At 39.3% G+C, this 23521-nt stretch overlaps 1 protein-coding gene and 1 pseudogene across 1 annotated transcript; both read left to right on the forward strand.

Moving 5' to 3' along the window:
• Positions 1-7020: 7020 nt before the first annotated feature.
• Positions 7021-8651, forward strand: LOC103445639 (hyoscyamine 6-dioxygenase-like). The gene is given in 4 exon segments (NM_001293990.1): positions 7021-7230; positions 7525-7775; positions 7992-8307; positions 8409-8651. Coding segments are annotated over 4 exon segments (1020 nt in total).
• Positions 8652-10987: 2336 nt separating this feature from the next.
• Positions 10988-23521, forward strand: part of LOC103445674 (hyoscyamine 6-dioxygenase-like) — a 61136-nt pseudogene continuing 48602 nt past the window's right edge.

A 23521-nucleotide genomic window follows, 5' to 3' on the forward strand; every position in this document is an offset into this window, starting at 1 on the left:
TTTATGGTGCCAATAAAAGCTTCATCAAAGGAGTTCAACCACAATTCTCAAAAGCTTCACACACTCTTGATCAAGACAGTGTGAAGCAAAACCAATTTATGGTGCCAACAAGAGCTTCATCAATGGAGGGCAACCATAATTCTCAAAAGCTTCACACGCTCTTGATCAAGACAGTGTGAAGTAAAACCAATTTATGGTGCCAACAAAAGCTTCATCAATGGAGGGCAACTACAATTCTCAAACCTTCGAGGCAAATTCAAGACTATTCGAAGAAAATTCAATTTATATGGTTCATCTAAACCTTCTACTACTACAAGGTGTGGCTTGCATCACATTCTCTTGCTCAACAGTGTGGAAGCAAAATTTGTATATGTTGTCTCTCCCACATTTTCAAATTTCTAGTTTCCCCAAAAAAAAAAAAAAGGAAATTCAACAAAAGCTTCATCAATTGAGGACAACTACAAATTCTCAAAAGCTTCATACTATCTTGATCAAGATAGTGTGAAGCAAAATAAATTCATGGTACCCAACAAAAGCTTCAACTCCAAATCTTCACCTACAAAGCTTCAACTCCAAATCTTCACCTACAAAGCTTCAACTCCAAAGCTTCACCTACAAAAGCTTCACCCACAATAGTTTCACCTACAAAAGCTTCACCCATAAAAGCTTCACCCACCACAAAAGCTTCACCCACCACAAAAGCTTCACCCACAATAGCTTCACCTACAAAAGCTTCACCTATAAAAGCCTCACCAACAAAAGCTTCACCCACCACAAAAACTTCACCTACAAAAGCTTCACCCATAAAAGCTTCACCAATAAAAGCTTCACCCACAAAAGCTTCCCCCACCACAAAAGCTTCCCCCATCACAAAAGCTTCACCCACAAAAGATTCACCTACAAAAGCTTCACCTACAAAGCTTCAACACAAAAGCTTCACCTACAAAAGCTTCACACTATCTTGATCAAGATAGTGTGAAGCAAAAATCAATTCATGGTACCCAACAAAGCTTCAACCTCAAAGCTTCACCTACAAAGCTTCACCTATAAAGCTTAAAATATATATATATATATTTTTTTTCGGAAATTCAAAAATTGAAAATTTCGAAAATTCGAAAATTCTAAAATTAAAAAAAAATAATTGCCTGGGCCTCCTCTTCTTTGGGCCTAACAACTTTCATAACAAATATATATGAAGGAGGAGTTTTTGGCTACCACTTAGAAAGGAAAATTGTGAAGTTTTGTTACATTGGAAACTTGGCTACTAGCAAGACACCTCCTTCGTCAACTCCCTCGACCGGAGACTTGGGGGACTCCTACCATATGCTACTGCACCTTGATACTCGGAAATCTCATGACCACTCAGTGACTTGGATTTTTTCAAGTCTCCAACCGAGAAGTTTTCCTCACTCGGGAAATTAAGGGAGCACTACCTCAACCTACATGCTTCACTCACAAAGCTTCAACATACAAGATTCAACAAAAGGAAAAATTCAAAGAACTTAGTGAAAAAGGCCTTGGTGTATTTAACACAATACTTTGAAATGAAGCAAAGCTTGTTTATTGATATCTCTGATAAGTTACAAATATGTACATATACATGAATCAAAATAAACAAACAAGAGGGAGCCTTCACAAAGGTAGCTCAGGAGAAGTCTCAGCAGTCGGCAAAGCCCCAGAAAGAGGAGGCACCAGATGGTGATTATTAGGAGCCTCAGTACTAGGCAAAACCCCAGAAGGAGTAGGCACCGAAGATTGATCATTTGGAACTTCATTACGCGGTACAGCCCCAGAAGACGAAGGCAATAAATGCCCTTGGAACAAACCCACAAACCTCTGATAATCAAGTAAAATCTGACCATCAGATTCCTGCAGCTGATCGAGCTTCCTCTTCATGTTTGTAGCATAGTCATGTGCGAGCCTATGCAACTGTTTATTCTCATGCTTGAGCCCTCTGATCTCCTGTTTGAGACTTATCACTTCAGCCGCCAATGATTCAACTTGGTAGGTTCGAGCAAATATGCGTTGGGCCATATTAGACACAAAACTTGCACACTGAACACTGAGAGCCAGAGAATCCTTAACAGCCAACTCATCAGCCTGTTTGGAAAGTAGTCTGTTATCTTTGGGAGTAAGAAGGTTCCTGGCCACCACCGCAGCGGTCATATCATTTTTCATCACAAAGTCCTAACGGTAAGAGGACCAGTAGGGGATAAGAAGGATAGGTGCCATATGTTGTCTTGAGAAGGCATGGCTGCCTCTTCACTAAAGTTCAAGTCAAAACGACGGTCGGATGGGCCAAACATTCTCAGAAATGATAAAGAAGAAATGATGTGCAATAAATCTCTGAAGTAAGGGGGAAATTCCTACAAGCAATAACTCTTTGAATGTACTTCTTGCACACAATTGGTGCCCTTATAAAAGAAAGGGCAACATGGTCGTTGGTTCAAAAATTGAAGAGGCATCACTCTCCGGATTCCGAAGAGACACCACTTTCTACAAGCAACATCAGTTCCTCGGGTACCACAGATAACTTCGCCAGAGATCTCTGACAAAGTTTAGACACATAAATTTTGAAGGTCCAGCTATCCTACTATTACCCACAAGGGTAAAGGAATAGCACCACTGCTTGATAACTAGAAAGTCCCAATGTGTGTCAACCTCCATGCTCCGTGGCAAGGCAGACTATCAAAAATGCCCAACTTTTACTCATATTCGAGAAAACATTCCCAACAAGATTGCTTGCTCAAAAATCGAAGAGGCACTGCCCTCCGAATCTCAAGAGCCAGACTCCTAACAGGATTACTTTCTCAAAAATCGAAGAGACATTGCTCTCCGAATCTCAAGAATCAGACTCCCAACATGATTGCTTTCTCAAAAATCGAAGAGGCACCGCTCTCCGAATCTCGAGAGCCAGACTCCTAACAGGATTACATGAAGCACCGCCCTCCGAATCTCGAGAGCCAGACTCCCAACATGATTACTTTCTCAAAAATCAAAGAGACACTACTCTCCGAATCTCAAAAGTCAGACTCCCAACAAGATTGCTTTCTCAAAAATTGAAGAGGCACCGTTCTCTGAATCTCGAGAGCCAGATCCCTAACATGATTGCTTGTTCAAAAACCAAAGAAGCACCGCTCTCCAAACTTCGAGAGCTAGATTTCCTTGGATAATGCTTGTCTGCAATCTTCACACGCAACATCAGCTTTCCAGATACCACATACCACTTTTTCAAAGTGCTCTGACAAAGTTAAAACACGTGAAGCTTGCAGCTCCCACTACATTGCTATGACCAAGAAGGGTAAAGGAATAACACTACTACTTGTTGTTATGGAGACTCCTATATATGTCGACCTCCATCCTCCACAGCCAGGCAGACCTACAAATAAAAAAAAAGTGCTCAATTTTTCTTCACATCCGAGAGGGCATTCTCAGCAGAGTCTCTCGAAGTACTCAGCTTCTTTTCCTCCCGATAATACCTACAAGCCACACTAGAGCAAAAGTATCTCATATCATCAGGGTTAAAAGGAAGAGTATCCCATATCATGCTTTTTCCCTATCTTTTCCTTTGGCCTTGTTCTTACTTGTAAGACAAGGAGAAATAGAGCAATCAGTTAGCACTTGGAATCAAGCTTCCAGTCAGGAACTGACTGCCTGGAACCCCTTGCCTGATTACTTACCTAGCATTGCTCTCGAGTACTCATCTTCAACATCTTATGCTTCCAGAGAAGATACCACATATGCTTGAGGAACAGATAGGGCAAGTGAGAAGGATACAAGGAAGCATGTGGAGACAAGCATAATAGAACACGTGCCGATACATCCACTACTTTGTCAAGAACAAAAGTATCCCATATCATCAGGGTCGAACGTACCTAGATTTGATGGACTTGTTTTGACCCTCAAATTCTTGAGTCAGCCTTATATTATGTAGGAAACCAGAAAACCCTCCAGCCCAGTTCAAGAATAAGCCCGTAGAAAGTTACTTATTCAAAAGCAAAAGTATCTCATATCATCTCTTCTCCATTTGATTCTCCTTATCCTTGTTACTGTTTACGAAACAAGGAGAAGGAGAACAATCAATCGGAAGCCGAAGTCGAAACTCCGATCCAGGTTGCTTGCTTGGAAGTCTGATTGCTTACCTTGTCTGTTACCTCCATCGGCAAATCTCCTAACTCAGCGACTTGAGGGACTCCTACTATAGGGTTTGTATTGCACTTGACCAAGCCCGAAACTACAAGTGAACTTCAAGTGAAATTGATACATTACCTTATGCATCTTCATCGGTTAAAGATACCACCCCTGGATGGAGGAAAAGTACTTCCAGAGAAGATGCCGCATCTACATATGAGACAGATAAGGCAAGTGAAAATGATACCTCACTTTGGTACTTAGAAGTTTCGTGATTACTCAATGGCTTGGATCTTACAAGTCCCCAACCGAAGAGCTTCCCTCACTCGGGAACTTAAGGGAGCACTGTTTATACCATACTTGACCAATCCCGAAACTATTGAGCACCGATCAACATTATACCGTCAATGACCCAGAAGAGTTTCCCTCTAACCAGGAGGCCAATCATAACACGACACGTGTCAACATCAGAAGCCAATTATAGCGCGACATGTGTCAACATCACAAGCCAATCACAACACGACACGTGTCAATGTCAGAATGAAACTAGAAACTCTTTTCTATAAATAGAGATCATTCTCTCACAATATTTCCTAATGTCATTTGTATTAAATCATTCACTAGTACTCACTAAAGGAGAGCTTGAACCTATGTACTTGTGTAAACCCTTCACAATTAATGAGAACTCCTCTACTCCGTGGACGTAGCCAATCTGGGTGAACCACGTACATCTTGTGTTTGCTTCCCTATCCCTATCCATTTACTTACTTATCCACACTAGTGATCGGAGCAATCTAGCGAAGGTCACAAACTTAACACTTTCTGTTGCACCAAAGTCCTCGTTGATTTTGTGCATCAACACATTCCATGCACAGATCGTTGCCGTCGTACTCGCCTTCTCGCAAACTCCAAACCAATCGGACGCTACTGCTTAGTTTCCTTAGAAAGCAACTGTTATTCGGCCTCTCGAAATTCACCAACATGTCTCCTTCATAACTTCACAGTTTCCATAGGATTCACCAAATTCCCTTAGAACACTGCTTCATCTCTGCACTTCCAAGTCCTCTATAAACCAGAAACCAGTTCTTATAAAATTTCATCCCTACGCTCATCCACATGAAACTGGTGGCACATAGTTTTCCAACATGAAAGAAGATCCACTTCATCTAAGTCTATTGAATTGAGTTGGAGAAAGCTACAATACCATATCACATGACTGAACTCACACCGGTGAGAATGTGAGGATAAAGTCTGACATCAGTGAGGGACAAAACCATGTAAGGGCTTTTAAGAGGTTGGCCTACTCTCCTAATTGCTAATTGGTTTTATAGTGAAACCCAACTTTCTTCATGGAATCAGAGTCAGGTCGACCCATGTGAAGCCCAACGGCCACACATGCTCCACGTCACCTCGTTTGTGTTGTCCATGTGTTAGGCTTGAAAATTCGCCATGCGTGAGCGACACATGAGAATGTGAGGACAAAGTCCAACATCGGTCAAGGTCCAAACCATGCAAGGGCTTATAAGAAGTTAAGCTACTCCTTATATTGTCAATTGGTTTTATGGTGGAATCCCAACTTTCTTCAAGAAAAAAGATATGAGCTTAAATCTCGTCATTCATCCCACAAGTAACATAGACATTTTCAACCCTCATCCGCCTTCATTAAAGATTATGAGCTAGTTTGGGATTTTGGTGCTTCTAAAAAAAATAGCTTATAAAAAATCTAGGATACGAAATGTGTTTGGTTAAAAAAAAAAAAAGTGTTTTAAAAAAAATAATAATAAAGTGTTTTTTTTTTTAAAACAAAAACAAAAAAACTATTTTTAATGACCGTAGAAAAGCAAAAGTAAGATTTACCATACTTCTAAAAAAGTTCTTTTTTAAAAGCATAGTGAACAATGCCAATTTAATAAAATTTTCTAATGATAAGTAATATATCCACACAAATTTTACAAAATTACAATCTTTGCCATGCATTATTCTTTTGGGCCATTATTATATTTCATTAAATATTATATCATTTTTAGTCATTTAACATAGTCATATCAATTTTATATAAAAATTTACAAACACTCATACACAATATTTTTTTTTTGGAACTTTAACTAAAAACCACATTTTTACACTAAAAAGTCAATCATGATACTATTCAATTTACCCTTGATTTTGTCCTTATCGTTAAAACTCAAAGCTTTTAATCCCTTTTCATTAGTTTTCTTCTTTTTTTTTTTTTTTTTTTTTTTTGGTTAGAAGCACTTTTATAAGAAAAAGTTTGTCAAATACTCAACAATTTTATTTGACAGCTATTTATTCTCACAACACATCAAAACAATTTTTTTTTTAAAGCACATGAATGAATTATTCGCATGTTATATGTGGGTCGGACGACATTAGTCATATTTATGAACTCAATATGTAACATTAATAAATCAATACAGATGTTTTCTTTTATGAAATCTAGCGATATTCTAATAAACCTAATCTAAACAATGTTGAGGAGGATTCGAACTTTGGCCGTAGAGAGAAAGCACATTTTTTTACTCAATTTAGCTAAATATGAATTTCTGTACACCTGTTAACATTAATTACTTAATAACATTACATGACAGTATTTGACAATTGTTATTGAAATGTATTTATATTTGGCACTCCCTACTTCCCCGCAACCAAATTTGGTTTCAAAATCTTCAACCAAACGTCCTTTTTTCCCCTTGCCAAAAAAATAATTGCAACTTGATTAATTGTGGAATATGGCACTGAATTTATTTAATGCTAACAATATTTCCTTCCATCTTCACAACTTGGCGATGCATGTGGAATATGGCAGATGACTTCCTATAAAAGCCAACTTGCAACGATTTCTTTTACTCTTGTGTTTCAAAGGTTGATATGGAGACATTAGACCAGAATCTTGTTTCAAGCTGGTTTGATGTTCAATCTGTTCCCCAAACCTTTGTCCACCCACCTGAAAAGCGGCCCGGTAACAGTATTGACGTTCCTCCGTGCAAGAACATTCCGGTAGTTGATCTTGGCAGCCGTGATCGCAGTCACACAATTCAACAAATTTCCAAGGCTAGCCAAGACTTCGGATTTTTCCAGGTTTGTAAAAAGTCATGCATCTTCATCAACATTACATTTCTTTCATCTTGTTTTTTGCATTAAAGTTTAAGTTCAATTATGTTTATGCTAAACGAAAGTAGTCTGCCATTGAATAGATGTCAGTTCTTGATTAAAAAAAATTATTTATATGTTGTTGAAAATGTGTTGATATTATTGTCATCAAGTTGTTTATCGAAGCATGTCCGTTCCCGTTCATTATTATTTTTATTTAAAAAGGAACAAACGTTTTTGCTCAGAAAATTTATGATACGAACAGTATTGTTATTTTCTCAGGTCTTCAATCATGGGGTTTGCAAGAAGTTGATTGATGACATAATGAGTATTTCCAAGGAGTTTCATAAAATGCCCCGAAAAGATAAGATAATTGAAGGCTCAAAGGACCCTAGTGGAAGATGCAAGTTCTACACAAGCAGTGAAAACTATGCGAATGAAGAGGTTCACTATTGGCGAGATGCATTGACTCACCCTGCTCATTCTTCTGAAAACTACATGGAGTTTTTGCCTCAAAAACCTACTCAATACCGGTACATAGTGCTCGTATCCTTTTCGAAATGAATGATATCCGTATTCCCTTTTCTCCTGCTGCTCTTCTTTTATTTCCTAGTATTTAAATTGATCAAAGGACATAAAGGCGACGAGTGTTTTAGGAAAAAAAACAAAAATGTGAAAATGACTACTCATTGCTTAATTCCATGCGAACGGAGATCGATGATGATTTTGAATTTTTCATGTCTTTGCAGAGAAGTTTTCAAGGCATACGTGGATGAGGTAAGAAACATGGGTTCTATGATTTTGGAGATGCTTGCTGAAGGGTTGGGACTGAGCAAAGAGTTCTTCAATGGTGGACTTAGTGAAAATCCAACGCTGCTGTCCAACCATTATCCGCCATGCCCAGATCCTACTTTAACCTTGGGATTAACGAAACACCGCGATCCGAGCCTCATAACCATTTTACTTCAAGATTCAGAAGGACTTCAAGTCTTCAAAGATGGGAATTGGATTGGTGTTGAGCCTATTTCTAGTGGCTTTGTTGTTAACATAGGCTACGTCATGCAGGTACGTTACATGTAAAAATCCCTTTATTTATGTTTTATTAAATCTTCATATACAAAAATATGATCTCCTAAACATCAATTTGATGGCGTGGACTAATGCAGATGATCAGCAACTCGAAGTTTAAAGGCGCTGACCATCGAGTGGTGACAAATTCAAGAGCTGCAAGGACAACGATTGCGTACTTCATTTATCCGTCTAATGAGACCGTTATAGAACCTGCAAATGTTTTGTGCAATCCACCACTGTACAGATCCATGAAGTTTACGGAGTTCCTTCAACACTTCAAATCGAAAGCTGCCAACGACGAAGAAATGTCGAAGGTTTTAAGCCTCTCGAGTAGCTAATCATGTGATCCAATTAATTATGATTAATTTAGAGAAAACACCATACATTTAATGTTTGTGTCAAAACAATTATGACTATAGGTTGCAATTCTTGCACAAATAGTTATGATATGATGAGATTATATGTGTACTCGTGTGTGTTTCGATAACAATATTAATTATTAATTATTGGTTACTAAACATATTTAAGCTGGTTTAGGAAAATAATCCCAACAAGCTAGCCCATATATGAAAATAAAAATTGGTGCAGGTGAGGACATGAGGGCATAATCAACCTACCAAAAGAGGAAATAATTATATAATAATTGTCACAAAATTAAACAATGATTTGTTTGATCATTAACTCAAATGCATCAATTTGAGCATAGGAGACCAATAATCTCACACCTTTTGTTATTTATGGTTGAAGCAGAATTCAAACTTAAATTTCTTTCAAACAAAGAGAAGAAAAGTATCACAATTAATAATCTCCTAAGTTTTTTTTTTTTTTGACAATATAAGTATTAATAGCAATTTGAACTTTAGATGTAAGGGCACACCCTAACAAAACCTCAGCCGATACTTCCTTTTATTTATTTTTTTGAGTTCATCGATATTTTTACATTAAGGGGATGGAGAGTTTGGCTAAGCCACACAATGGACAGCCTAATTTGGTATCAAATTCGTCATCCATGAGATTCGAACCTAAGACCTCTCATTTCCAAGTGAAGAGAAATACCCCCAAATCGTAGTACTGAGTAGCTCATCTGATGTGTTGTCTCCTTGATTGATTTGGAACTCATCGTATGGAAGACTGAATAACTAATCGATAGGAACTTGAGGAGACTTTAGAATTATTTGATGTACTGACAGATAATGTGGAGGGTTGAAACATCAAAATCATGAGCTTTATTGCTAGTGCTTGGCATGCAAAAAATATATCTAGGTTGTTGACTTGGAGTTGTAGTGTTGTACAAGTTGTGTGTTGTTTAGGGAAAGAAGAAAACTATAGCATGATTAGGAGATATCACATGCATCTTTGGTTATGAAGTGCAAACACAGGCTTGTATTTGAACAATATTTTTTGATTGAGTGACATGCGCATATAGTTGACAATGGCTCTCCAAAACTCTAAATCCATCAATTTAGGATAGGTTCCACATGTTGTCAAGTATGTGTATTATCATGTGAGATAAAAGTCTTACGTAATGAGAGAAATAGAAGTAGGATGATATATCACCAGTTATACCTAACTTGGAGTGCATATATTTAAACTAGAGTGCCAAAATCGCTATCGGTAGTAGATTAACCATGCATGCATGTCGCATAACTCAAAAATGCATATTGATTTTAGAAGTAGCCATATCCCAGAACTATCTAGTAGTAGGCCAACTCCGGACCAGAATTTCCTAGTGGCCCAGAACTACCTTCATAATGTGTGACCTCAAAACCAATCCAAGACAGGAAACCAATCTTCCAACACCTTTATGGTTCACCAATTTAAGTGGAAGTATACATGGCTTCTTGGCGGTTTAGCATCCCCTCAGTTCCCGGTTCTAAGAAATTTAGCATGTATTCAATCAGAATTTTAAGATAATTTATTAAAAATTTTATAAATTTGAGTATATTCAACTAGAATTTTAAATAAGTTTATAACATTCCAGATGTATTTAATTGAGAATTTATTTTAAAGAATTTTCAAAAGTTGAAGAATTTGAGGGATTAGAGAGATTTCGTAGTGTATTTTAAGAATTCTCAAATCTCACCTCTTCCCATGAGATTTCGAGGGAATTAAATCAAAATTTTACATGGAATCTCTACAAATTAATTGAACTCCATCAAAATCCATTAAAATCCTCAAAATTTCAATTGAATACACCTCCTTTGTTTTGAATCATTTACTCTTTATTTTTGCCTTTTCAAATTACTTTTACAGTCTTGTTGAAATTCGTGTCTTGCATGCATCTTTAATGTATCGTCAAATTAATACAGTTCAATGTACAAGGGTACAATACATGTACTTAGTTTAACGTACAGGATACAATACATGTACTCCAATAAAGTGTAACTAATTCTAGAAGAATCTGTGGCATTAGCTGAGCTATGGGCCGTGTCTATAACAGATTTGATCTTCTATATCAGCATCTGTGAGACAAAAATTCCCACGTTTCAGTAACATTCAGGCCATTTGATCTTATTTGATAGTCACAATGAAAAATCCACGTGTTAGGGGAACAAAACTATTTTTCTACTACTACTTCCCAAATAGGAAGCTTCACAACTCTAGAGGATTTGATTTGACAATTGTCATGGAAAGTTTTAATGTGGAACAAAATTTGCAGATTCCGCATTAATAATTCACGTGGAAGATGACGGATGACTTCCTATAAAAGGCAACATGCAACCATTCATTTCACCATTGTATTTCACAGATTGACATGGAGCCAGTAGATCAGAAGCTTGTTTCAAGCTGGCATGATGTTCAGTCTGTGCCCCAAACCTTCGTCCAACCGCCGGAAAAGTGGCCTGGCAAGGATATCGACGTTCCTCTGTGCAACAACATTCCGGTAGTTGATCTCAGGGGGCCTGATTGGAGTCGCACAATTGAACAAATTTCTGAAGCCATTCAAGAGTTCGGATTTTTCCAGGTTCAGAAAAGGAAAAGAAAAAAAATCATGCACCTTCATCAATTTTAGTATTTTACTCTTTCATCTTGTTATTTACATTCAAGTTTGGACATATGCGTACAAGAACCAGTTACAAGCTTTCGATCACTGAACAAACAATTGTCTATAACACTGTTTAGTGCCTTTTTATTGTCTGTTTTGTGATCCTCTTGCTGCCGTAAAGTTTTTAAAGTTCATTTTGTGATCATATCATATGCTAAACAAATTGTACTCTGCTACTTTCTCAGGTGATCAACCATGGGGTTTCCAAGAAGCTGATTGATGACACAATGAATGTTTCCAAGGATTTTCATGCAATGCCCCGAAGAGACAAGGAAACTGAAAACTCAAAGGACCCAAGTGGAAGATGCAAGTTCTACACAAGCTGTGAAAACTATGCAAATGAAGAGGTTCACTACTAAAGAGATGCACTGGTACACCCTGCTGATTCTTCTGAAAACTACATGCAATACTTGCCTGAAAAACTTACTCGATACCGGTATGTGACGCTCGTGCACTTTTCGAACTTCTACGCACTTAATGAAAGTGACTTCTATCACTCTCATTTTCTCCCCTTGTACTCTTTTCATTTTAATAAACAAAAAATTAGTCTTTGGATTCAATAAATCAAAGGAGAGTCAAGGAACGTAAACAAAGGGAGTACAGCACACGAAAACAGGGGTTAAAAACGCTACTCATTGCTTAGAAACACGAATGGATTGATGATGATTTTTATTTTTATTTTTTTCATATGTAAGCAGAGAGGTTGTCCAGGCTTTTATGGAGGAGTTAAGAAAATTGGGGTCTGTCATTCTGGAGATGCTGAAGAACTGTTGAAGGTTTTAAGCCTCACTGAGTAGCCAATCGGGTGATCTGCCGAACGATGATGATTGATTAAGAGAAATCGCCGTACATTTCAATGTTTGTGTTAAAACTTTATGACTATAGATTATGTGAACTTAAACACAGATTTAGAAGATTATAACTCTCTTTGATCTTTCATATCAATAAAATTGCTATTGTTTTCCCTTCCAAAAGATATGTACACAGATTATGCATTAAAGGCGCGAAGTTGGTTGTGTATTGTTTAGGTAAAGAAGAAATCTATAGATTTGGAAAAAGCGTATGATAGGGTCCCAAGAGACATTCTTTGGAGGATCTTAGAGAAGAAAGGAGTACGAGTAGCATATATCCAAGCTATAAAGGATATGTATGAAGGAGCAAAGACTGCCGTAAGAACTCATGAAGGACAAACCGAAAGCTTTCCCATAACTGTAGGATTACATCGAGGCTCATCCTTAAGTCCTTACCTTTTTGCGTTGGTAATGGATGAGTTAACAGGACATATTCAAGATGATATTCCTTGGTGTATGCTTTTCGCAGACGATATAGTGTTGATAGATGAAACTCAGGAAGGGGTAAATGCAAAGCTTAACCTTTGGAGAGAAGTGTTGGAATCTAAAGGTCTTCGCCTAAGCCGATCAAAGACAGAATATATGGAGTGCAAGTTCAGTGCAGATGGAGGCCAAAACGAGTTAGGGGTGAGGATCGGAGATCAAGAAATACCAAAGAGCGACCGTTTTCGTTACCTAGGATCTATCTTGCAAAAGAACGGAGAATTAGATGGAGATCTCAACCATAGAATACAAGCTGGATGGATGAAGTGGAAGAGTGCATCTGGCGTGTTGTGTGACCGCCGTATGCCACTGAAGCTCAAGGGAAAATTTTATAGGACGGCAATAAGGCCGGCGATGCTGTATGGCACAGAATGTTGGGCGGTGAAGCATCAACACGTACACAAAATGGGTGTAGCGGAGATGAGGATGCTTCGTTGGATGTGTGGGCACACGAGAAAGGATAAGATTAGGAATGAGGATATCCGGGGTAAAGTAGGAGTAGCCGAAATTGAAGGAAAGATGAGAGAAAATCGGTTACGGTGGTTTGGACATGTGCAAAGAAGGCCTACTGACGCTCCAATTAGAAGATGCGACTATGGGACAGAGGTTCAGGGCCGAAGGGGTAGAGGAAGACCTAGGAAAACTTTGGAAGAGACTCTAAGAAAAGACTTAGAGTACTTGGATCTAACGAAGGACATGACACAGGACCGAGCACAATGGCGTTCTAAGATTCATATAGCCGATCCCACTCAGTGACTTGGATTTTCCAAGTCTCCAACCGAGAAGTTTTCCTCACTCGAAAAATTAAGGGAACACTACCCCAACCTACATGCTCCACTCAGAAAGCTTCAACATACAAGCTTCAACAAAAGAAAATTCAAAGAACTTAGCGAAGAAGGCTTTGGTGTATTTAACACAATACGTTGAAATGAAGGAAAACTTATTTATTGATATCCCCGATAAGCTACAAATATGTACATATACATGAGTCAAAATAAACAAACAAGATGGAGCATTCACAAAGGTTGCTTAGGAGAAGTCTCAGCAGTCGGTAGAGCCCCAGAAAGAGAAGGCATCGGAGGGGGATCATTCGGAGCCTCAGTATTGGACAGAACCCTAGAAGGAGGAGGCATCAGAGGTTGATCATTTGGAGCTTCATTACGCGGTATAGCCCCAGAAGACGAAGGCAATAAATGCCTTTGGAACAAACCCACAAATCTCTGATGATCAAATAAAACCTGACCATCAGTTTCCTTCATCTGGTCAAGCTTCCTCTTCATGTTTGTAGCATAGTCATGTGCGAGCCGGTGCAACTGTTTATTCTCATGCTTGAGCCCTCTAATCTCCTGTTTGAGACTCATCACTTCGGCCGCCAATGATTCAACTTGGCGGGTTCGAGCAAATAGGCGTTGGGCCATATTAGACACAGAACCTGCACACTGAACACTGAGAGCCAGTGAATCCTTAACAGCTAACTCATCAGATCGTTTGGAAAGTAGTCTGTTATCTTTGGGAGTGAGAAGGTTCCTGGCCACCACCGCAGCGGTCATATCATTCTTCATCACGGAATCCCCAACGGTAAGAGGACCAGTAGGGGAGACGAAGGATGGGCGCCATATGTTGTCTGGAGAAGGCGGGGCTGCCTCTTCAACAAGGTTCAAGTCAAAACGACGGTCGGAGAGGCCAGACATTTTTCAAAGGTATTGAAGAGAGAAGAGGTCGGACAAATCAAGATCTTAGAAGTGCAAGAATGGAGCTTCTACTGGTGGAGATTCAAGTGTGCTTTGGAACTTAATGCCAGCCCCTATAAAAAGCTGCACTCGACGGAGCTTCAGACATCGAAGGGGCGCCTGCTCAGAAATCGAAGAGGCGTTTGCTTTCTCAAAAGCTGGGCTGCTTAGAGACCACGAGGGTTGATCTCATAAATCGAAGAGGTGTTTGCTTTCTCAAAAGTTGGGCTGCTCAAAGACCACGAAAGTCGATCTCAGAAATCGAAGAGGCGCTCGCTTCCTCAAAAGCTGGGCTCCTCAGAGACCACGAGGGCCGATCTCAGAAATCGAAGAGGCACCTACTTTTCCAGCCTTGTCAGCACCTGTCACACGCACACTCAGCTTTGCGGAAATTATGGGTATTCTGTCGAAGACTTCTGGGGAAGTAGAAAACACATGAATCTTACTGTCCAATCACCCACTTCCCACACGCATCAATAGCTCATGGGTACCACAGATAACTTTGCCAAAGTTCTCTGCCAAAGTTGAGCACGTGAAGCTTGCAGCTCCCACTACATCGCTCTGACCAAGAAGGGTAAAAGAATAGCAAAGAAACAGCACTAACAAAGTTTAGACCCATAAATTTTGAAGGTCTAGCTACCATATTATTACCCACAAGGGTAAAGGAACAGTACCACTGTTGGAAAATTGGAAAGTCCCTGTGTGTCAACCTCTGTGCCTCGTGGCAAGGTAGACTAGCAAACATGCCCAACCTTTACTCACATTCGAGAAAACATTCCCAATAAGATTGCTTGCTCCAAAATCGAAGAGGCACCGTCCTCCGAATCTCGAGAGCCAGACTCCCAACATGACTACTTTCTCAAAAATCGAAGAGAGGGTAAAGGAACAGTACCATTGTTGGATAATTGGAAAGTCCCTGTGTGTCAATCTCTGTGCTTCGTGGTAAGGTAGACTAGCAAACATGCCCAACCTTTACTCACATTCGAGAAAACACTCCCAACAAGATTGCTTGCTCCAAAATCGAAGAGGCACCGCCCTCCGAATCTCGAGAGCCAGACTCCCAACATGATTACTTTCTCAAAAATCGAAGAGACACTGCTCCCCGAATCTCGAGAGCCAGACCCCCAGCATGATTGCTTTCTCAAAAATCGAAGAGGCACCGTTCTCCGAATCAATCGAAGAGGAGCTCGCTTTCTCAAAAGCTGGGCTGCTCAGAGACCACGAGGGCCGATCTCAGAAATCAAAGAGGCACCTTCTTTTCGAGCCTTGTCAGCACCTGTCACACGCACACTCAGCTTTGCGGAAATTATGGGCATTCTGTCGAAGACTTCTGGTGAAGTAGAAAGCACATGAATCTTATTGTTCAATCACCCACTTCCCACACGCAACAATAGCTCATGGGTACCACAGATAACTTTGTCAAAATCTCTGCCAAAGTTGAGCACGTGAAGCTTGCAGCTCCCACTACATCGCTCTGACCAAGAAAGGTAAAAGAATAGCAAAGAAACAGCACTAACAAAGTTTAGACACATAAATTTTGAAGGTCTAGCTACCATATTATTACCCACAAGGGTAAAGGAACAGTACCACTGCTGGATAATTGGAAAGTCCCTGTGTGTCAACCTCCGTGCTTCGTGGCAAGGTAGACTAGCAAACATGCCCAACCTTTACTCACATTCGAGAAAACACTCCCAACAAGATTGCTTACTCCAAAATCGAAGAGGCACCGCCTTCCGAATCTCGAGAGCCAGACTCCCAACATGATTACTTTCTCAAAAATCGAAGAGACACTGCTCCCCGAATCTCGAGAGCCAGACCCCCACCATGATTGCTTTCTCAAAAATCGAAGAAGCATCGTTCTCCGAATCTCGAGAGCCAGATACCACATACCACTTTTTCAAAGTGCTCTGACAGAGTTAAAACATGTGAAGCTGGCAGCTCCCACTACCGTGCTATGACCAAGCAGGGTAAAGGAATAGCATTACTACTTGTTGTTAGGGAAACTCCTATATATGTCGACCTCCATCCCCAACGGACAGGCAGACCTGCAAAAATGCTCAACCCTTCCTCATATCTGAGAGGGCACTCCCAACGAAGCCTTTCGAAATATTCAGCTTTCTTTCCCCCCGATAATACCTCTGCAAACAAGCTATACTAGAGCAAGAATATCTCATATCATCAGGGTTAAAAGCAAGAGTATCCCATATCATGCTTTTTCCCTGTCTTTTCCTTTGGCCTTGTTTTTACCTGCAAGACAAGGAGAAAGAGAGCAATCAGTCAGCACTTGAAATCAAGCTCCCAGCCAGGAACTGACAGCCTGGAACCCCTTACCTGATTACTTACCTGGCATTGCTCTCGAGTACTCATCTTCAACATCTTATGTTGCCAGGGAAGATACCGCATCTGCTTGAGGAACAGATAGGGCAAGTGCGAAGGATACAAGGAAGCATGTGGAGACAAGCGTAACAGCACACGTGCCGATCCATCCATTACTCTGTCAAAAGCAAAAGTATCCCATATCAGCAGGGTCGAACGTACTCTAGATTTGATGGACTTGTTTTGACCCTCAAATTCTTCAGTCGGCCTTATACTCTGGAGGAAACCAGAAAACCCTCCAGCTCAGTTCAAGAATAAGCCTGTGGAAAGTTACTTCTTCAAAAGCAAAAGTATCCCATATCATCTCTTCTCATTTTTCTTCTCTTTATCCTTCATGCTGCTGCAAGATAGGGAGAAGGTGAACAATCAGCCGGAGCTCTGATTGCTTACCTTGTCTGTCACCTCTTTCAGCAAATCCCCTAGCTCGGCGACTTGGGGGACTCCTACTACATGGTTTGTATCGCGCTTGACCAAGCCTGAAACTACAAGTAAGCTTCAAGTGAAATTGATACATTACCTTGTGCATCTCCACCAGTTAAAGATACCACCCCTGGATGGAGGAAGAGTACTTCCAGAGAAGCTGCCACATCTACCTATGAGACAGATAAGGCAAGTCAATACCACACTCCGATACTTAGAAGTTTCGTGATTACGAGATCATTCTCCCACAATATTTCCTAATGTCATTTGTACTCTAATGTCATTTGTACTAAATCATTCACTTGTACTCACTAAAGGAGAGCTTGAACCTATGTACTTGTGTAAACCCTTCACAATTAATGAGAACTCTTCTATTCCGTGGACGTAGCCAATCTGGGTGAACCACGTACATCTTGTGTTTGCTTTCCTATCTCTATCCATTTATATACTTATCCACACTAATGACCGGAGCAATTTAGCGAAGATCACAAAAAGCGACCGTTTTCGCTACCTAGGATCTATCTTACAAGAGAACGGAGAATTAGATGGAGATCTCAACCATAGAATACGAGCTGGATGGATGAAGTGTAAGAGTGCATCCAGCATGTTGTGTGACCGTCGTAGGCCACTGAAGCTCAAGGGAAAATTTTATAAGACGGCAATAAGGCCAGCGATGTTGTATGGCACAGAATGTCGGGCGGTGAAACATCAACACGTACACAAAATGGGTGTAGCAGAGATGAGGATGCTTCGTGGGATGTGTGGGCACACGAGAAAGGATAAGATTGAGAATGAGGATATCCGAGGTAAAGTAGGAGTAGCCGAAATTGAAGGAAAGATGAGAGAAAATCGGTTCCGGTGATTTGGACATGTGCAAAGAAGGCCGACTGACGCTCCGGTTCGAAGATGTGACTACGGGACAGAGGTTCAGGGCCGAAGGGGTAGATGAAGACCTAGGAAAACTTTGGAAGAGACTCTAAGAAAAGGCTTAGAGTACTTGGATCTAACGGAGGACATGACACAAAACCGAGCGCAATGGCGTTCTAGGATTCATATAGCCGACCCCACTTAGTGGGAAAAGGCTTTGTTGTTGTTGTTGTTGTGTTGTAGTGACAAGCATATAGTTGACAATGGCTCCAAAACTTCATCAATTTAGGAAAAGAGTTTGCCTTTGCAACAGGAGCATAGCTTTTTTTCTCTACGCCTAATTTCTCATAGATAGAAAAATAAAACTTTAACGAAAAGCTCCCGATACCATTTATTTTAACGAAAAACCATATTTTTACTCTAAAAAATCAATCATGGTACTATTCAATTTACCCTTTATTTTGTCATTATCATTAAAATTCAAAGTTTTCAAGCCCTTTTCATTAGTTTTCCTATAGAAAAATGATAAATATAGGGTTCGTTTGGATGTGCTTTTAAAATGAATGAAATCTTTTTTGTTGAAAATATTTTTAGAAACAATCCTTAGTAAAAATGCTTGTAAATCCTGGAAAAATACTTAAGGTACTTCATGAAAGAAGCACATAACTGGTGTTTTTTGTAAAAATCACTTAAAGTGCTTTTGAAACCCACCAACATTTTCTCTAAAAACACTTTAAGTCATTTTAAAAGCACATCCAAACGAACCTGTATTCAGTTACGTTCAAGATTTTATCTCAATTTAACCCAAGACAACATATATAATACACAGGGTTTGGGTGACAAATGAAGGCTCATCGTATAGCCTCATGCACTCCTCTTCGTCCTATGAATGAAAAAAAAATGCAAATATATTTAATTTGAAATGCAGGTGACTAGGGCTGGTTTGGTATTATTGTGCTTTGAAAAAAATATGCTGTGAGAATAAGCGGCTGTGCTGTGAAATAAAGCAGCAAAGTGTTTGGTAAACTTTTTTGTAAAAGTGCTTTTGGAAAAAAAAGTTGTATGATAGTGTTTGGTAAACTTTTATGTAAAACAGCTGTGACTGTGTGAAATGACCAAAAAAGGTATAATACTAGATGTGCTATTAATTTAATTTTCTTAACAAAACACTTCCGGTACTATTCACTTTTAACGAAAATCTAAATTTTTACTTTTAACTGGCACTATTCACTATACCTTTAAAAAAGGCTTTTCGTTAAAAGAGAAGTTTTTTCGAACTTTTCGTTAATTTTCCTTAGTTTTAATTGATTTTTTTTTACAAAGACTATATTTACAAAGTGATGTATGATATGATAGATCGGGATCATAAGCACGAAATTCTGCAAACGAAAAATTTTGAGTAGAAATTTCATACTTATCATTGAGCAACCAAGTATTATTCAAAAAGAAATCATAGGAGAAGATTGAGAGATTGCTGCATGTTTGGTCGTAGAAGTGTCGGTTATAAGCACGAAATTCTGTGAAAGAGAATTTGAGTAGGAATAAAAAGAAATCGTAAGAGAAGTTTGAGAGGTTGCAACTACTGCCACTGCTGCACTTCTCAACTTGAAACATGTAAGTTCATACTTAAGACAAGTAACTGGAAAATCCTAGCCAGTTTCAACCCTTCGCAAACTTCAAAAAATCATAGAATTTGCACTGAAGACCACAATTTCTTTGAAAGAACAGCAAAGACCTAAGCTACTTGATCATAGATCTTTAAAAAGTGATGCTGAGGTACACCGTATTGTGCCTAATAGCTGACAACAAAATGTAATCCAACTCTTGAACGGGAAAAATGGTTCCAGAGATCATGAACTGCTGACCAATCGGTCTGTTTATAAGTATCGGGGGCTTTAACTACTTCATGTCTTCGCGTCTCGTTGATTCTACCCCTGTTAGGTTGTATTGTAGCGTTGAGAATTTTGAAAACGTTCAATGCCAGGTCTTCTATAACCCGGGATCAATCGAGAAATATTACAATCAAGGCTGCTACCAAAGCACGATCCACAGGTCCAGGAAATATAGTCAATCGAAAATTTTCCCTCTTTGGCATAAGCTGGTGCAATTTGTACATTAGACTCGTCTGCAACAAGACATAACAAAAGCATTCAGACTATATCTCATAACCAAGAAACAGCACCTTAAACAAACTTCAAGAGAGTAACATTGCAAACTAGTTGGAGCTTCAATATGTGCTTAAAGCTGCTTATATGTGAGTGTCATTTAAACCATAGTGCAGATATACAATACAAGTATCTGTCCGAGCAATGGCATTGGAAGAGAACGAGTACTATCCACAGGTTTAGAAATGTGCCTGCGGTGATAGCATATTTTCCCCTTAAGGATGGCTAGATTAATTTAACACTACTGTTGTACGTAATAAGGCCTAGTTACTAGAAGTTTTCTCTAGATTAATACAAGTTAAGATTCATGCAGTGCACCTTATGTGCAGAAGAATTCTTGCACACAACAGAGGTAATGAAATGTGTTGTAAGAAATTTTCACCGTATATGCATGCTATGCTACCATTGTTCTCCATTTTTTTTGTGTAATGGGATCGAGACAGATGAAATATCCGAATGGTTATTGAATATATTTGAAGGCTCATAGTGAAGGTTACAAAACAGGAAATCCTGATTTGGAGGCTAAACGTCGATGGCTGTCCACATCTTTTCTTGTCTTAAACTTACAATCGAGGGTAGTTTTAGCTGTAGGTGTTGATTGAACACATTGTTTGGTGCTCGACACATGAACTTTCTACCATTACACAAATAACTTGACCAAATTTTGAAGGGCATTTTGGTTAAAGAAGTAAACACCTTAAGGTCATTTCTTCATTTTTCCAAGAGTACGTTTTCACAGCTACTCAAAATCTCTCCAATCGGGAACTAAACCATCCCAAACCAAGGGGAAAAGATAGGAAGTTGCGGAAGACAATGAAAGAGGGATGGTAGAGAACCAAATCGATGCGAAGAAGAAGATCAAACCGCTTAACTAAGAAGATAATGAAATCTACTGCTACTCTCGGAATCTTACTAACACAAAGATTTCTTGGACATATATATTCAATAATCTAAAAATTGGGTCTAAACATGAATCTACCACTGAACCCGTTTTTCAGGAGGGCGTGCGAGAGAGAAGAGGGTGTGAATGTTCTGTGATTTCTAGGAGGGCGTGTGAGAGAGAAGGCAGAGAGAAATGAAGGCAACATTGGTAATTTGAAATTTTCATTAAAAGAATTATTGTAGCTCCGTGTTTTGAAAATAAGATGTTTTCTGAAGCTGCTATTTGCAGCTTCAGGTCAGCTTCAGGTTTTGGGCTTTTTTTCACCCTCAACTTTGAAATAAAGCTGTTTTTCAAAGTTTACCAAACACCAAAATTGCTACCAGCTTTTTTTCATCCCAACTTTTTTTTTAATCACCTCACTCCTAAACCTGACCTAAAAAAGAAGTGCCAATACCACTACCTAAACCAGAATGCCCATGTAGTCTTGAAAAGAATGGAATGAAATGGGCTGTAAGATGAAGTTGTAGGGAGGGACTATGTCCCAAACTATCTAGTAGTAGTACAACTCCATTGTAGACCATAATTTGACAGTGGTCCAGAACCACCTTCATAGTGTATGACTACAAAACCAATCTTTCAACACCTATATATAGGGACGGATCTATGACACCGTTTGTTTAACTTAATTTTTTACATACATTTTTGTGGAGCTATTTCGTAATGTTTCAACGATCCAAACTGTCTATCTTTTAAAACATTATTCATAGATCATCCTATATATAAAACTAGTTACAACTGTTAATTAAAAGTAAAATTTGAAAGACACTAAGACATAAATAAAGGGCCACTAAATCGTGGTTTATATACGGTTTACTGTAGGTTCAGATTTTTTATCAAAAATTTGTAACCCATCTCTTTAAACTTTCACGTTTAAGTTGTTACTGAATTTCATTGATTTGATAGATTAAAAAATAAATCTTACTGAAGCTATTGGTCTTATATATCAGCATCTATGAATCACACTATCAAGTTTCAGTAACATTCAGCACCAATTTATTATGGCAACAAAGCACAAAAACTGGTACAATTTTGGTGATCAATCTCTCATCCTACACATCAAAAACCAGGTAAACTCCACATATCAACCACCTCTGCCAAGTCCACCTTCTTCTTTCCCTATATTAGCTATTGTTCTACTAAGCCTCATGGCCTCAGCTTTCTTATTAGTTAGCTACTATCTCATTGTTGTCAAGTTTTGCTCAAACTGGCACCAAGTCAGTCTCCTGATCATGAGGTCTCTGACCACCTTGCGAGGTCGGCAAAATGAGGAACTACTCACGGCCTTCTCTCCGTCAGTGTGGAACCGCGGGCTTGACAAATCAGTCATTCGTGGATTCCCAATTGTTCAGTTCAAAGGAGGAATTGATGAAGAGAGAAGTGTGTGTGGATGTGCAGTTTGTTTGAAAGAGTTTCAAGAACAAGACACCCTAAAAGTTCTTCCCAACTGCAGCCATGAGTTTCACTTGGACTGCATTGATGTATGGCTTCAAAGCAATACCAACTGCCCCCTTTGCAGAACAAGTGTTTCAGGTAATATTCGTTGTCCGATCGATCATGTCATAGCACCGAGCTCTTCGCCTCAGGACTCGGAGCTGTTTTCGATTGGTAGTGATGTGGACTTTGTAGTCATTGAATTGGAGGGAGGAGATGGAGTTATACTTCCTCCTAGGCAACCACAAAGGGATGATTCCACACAAGTCCTTGCTCATAGCACAACATAGAAGTTATGAACCAAGAAAGACGGAGAAGGTAAAAACTAAGGTCTGTTTTTCCCTTCCTATTGAGTAAGTTGTAATGTGAATTTCTTTTTGTAATCTTTTTCCTTAATGTTAGAGGTCGCACTTGGTGCGATGGCAAGTGCCTTCGCCCATGAGCTGTAGGTCTCGGGTTCGAGACTTGGGAGCAGCCTCTCCATAAATGGGGGTAAGGCTAGCCGACATTTACCTCTCCCAGACCCTGCCTAAAGCGGGAGCCTTGTGCACTGGGTACGACCTTTAATCTTTTTCCTTAATATAAGCAGTATTGGAAGAGGGGAAAATCGAGCTCAGGACTTGAGATGTATGGATGAATGTTTTTAACTAAGCTATAAACAACTGGTGCAAGATTAGGAGAGCATAAGTCAAACTTACACATCAGGTGCAAAAGTGAATGCTCTTAACTAAGTTGCAAGCTCTTGGAATGACATTGGAAGGGAGGATTCGAACTCGGAGCCTCGTATTGGTGAATTCTCTTAAACAGCAAAGAAGATGAAATTGTTGAATTGCAATTGGATAGTTGCGTAACATGAGATAAACCAATGTATAGGGTCACATTGGGTTAATTTAGAC

This window comes from Malus domestica, chromosome 10, assembly GCF_042453785.1.
Source record: "Malus domestica chromosome 10, GDT2T_hap1".
Taxonomy (NCBI): Eukaryota; Viridiplantae; Streptophyta; class Magnoliopsida; order Rosales; family Rosaceae; genus Malus; species Malus domestica.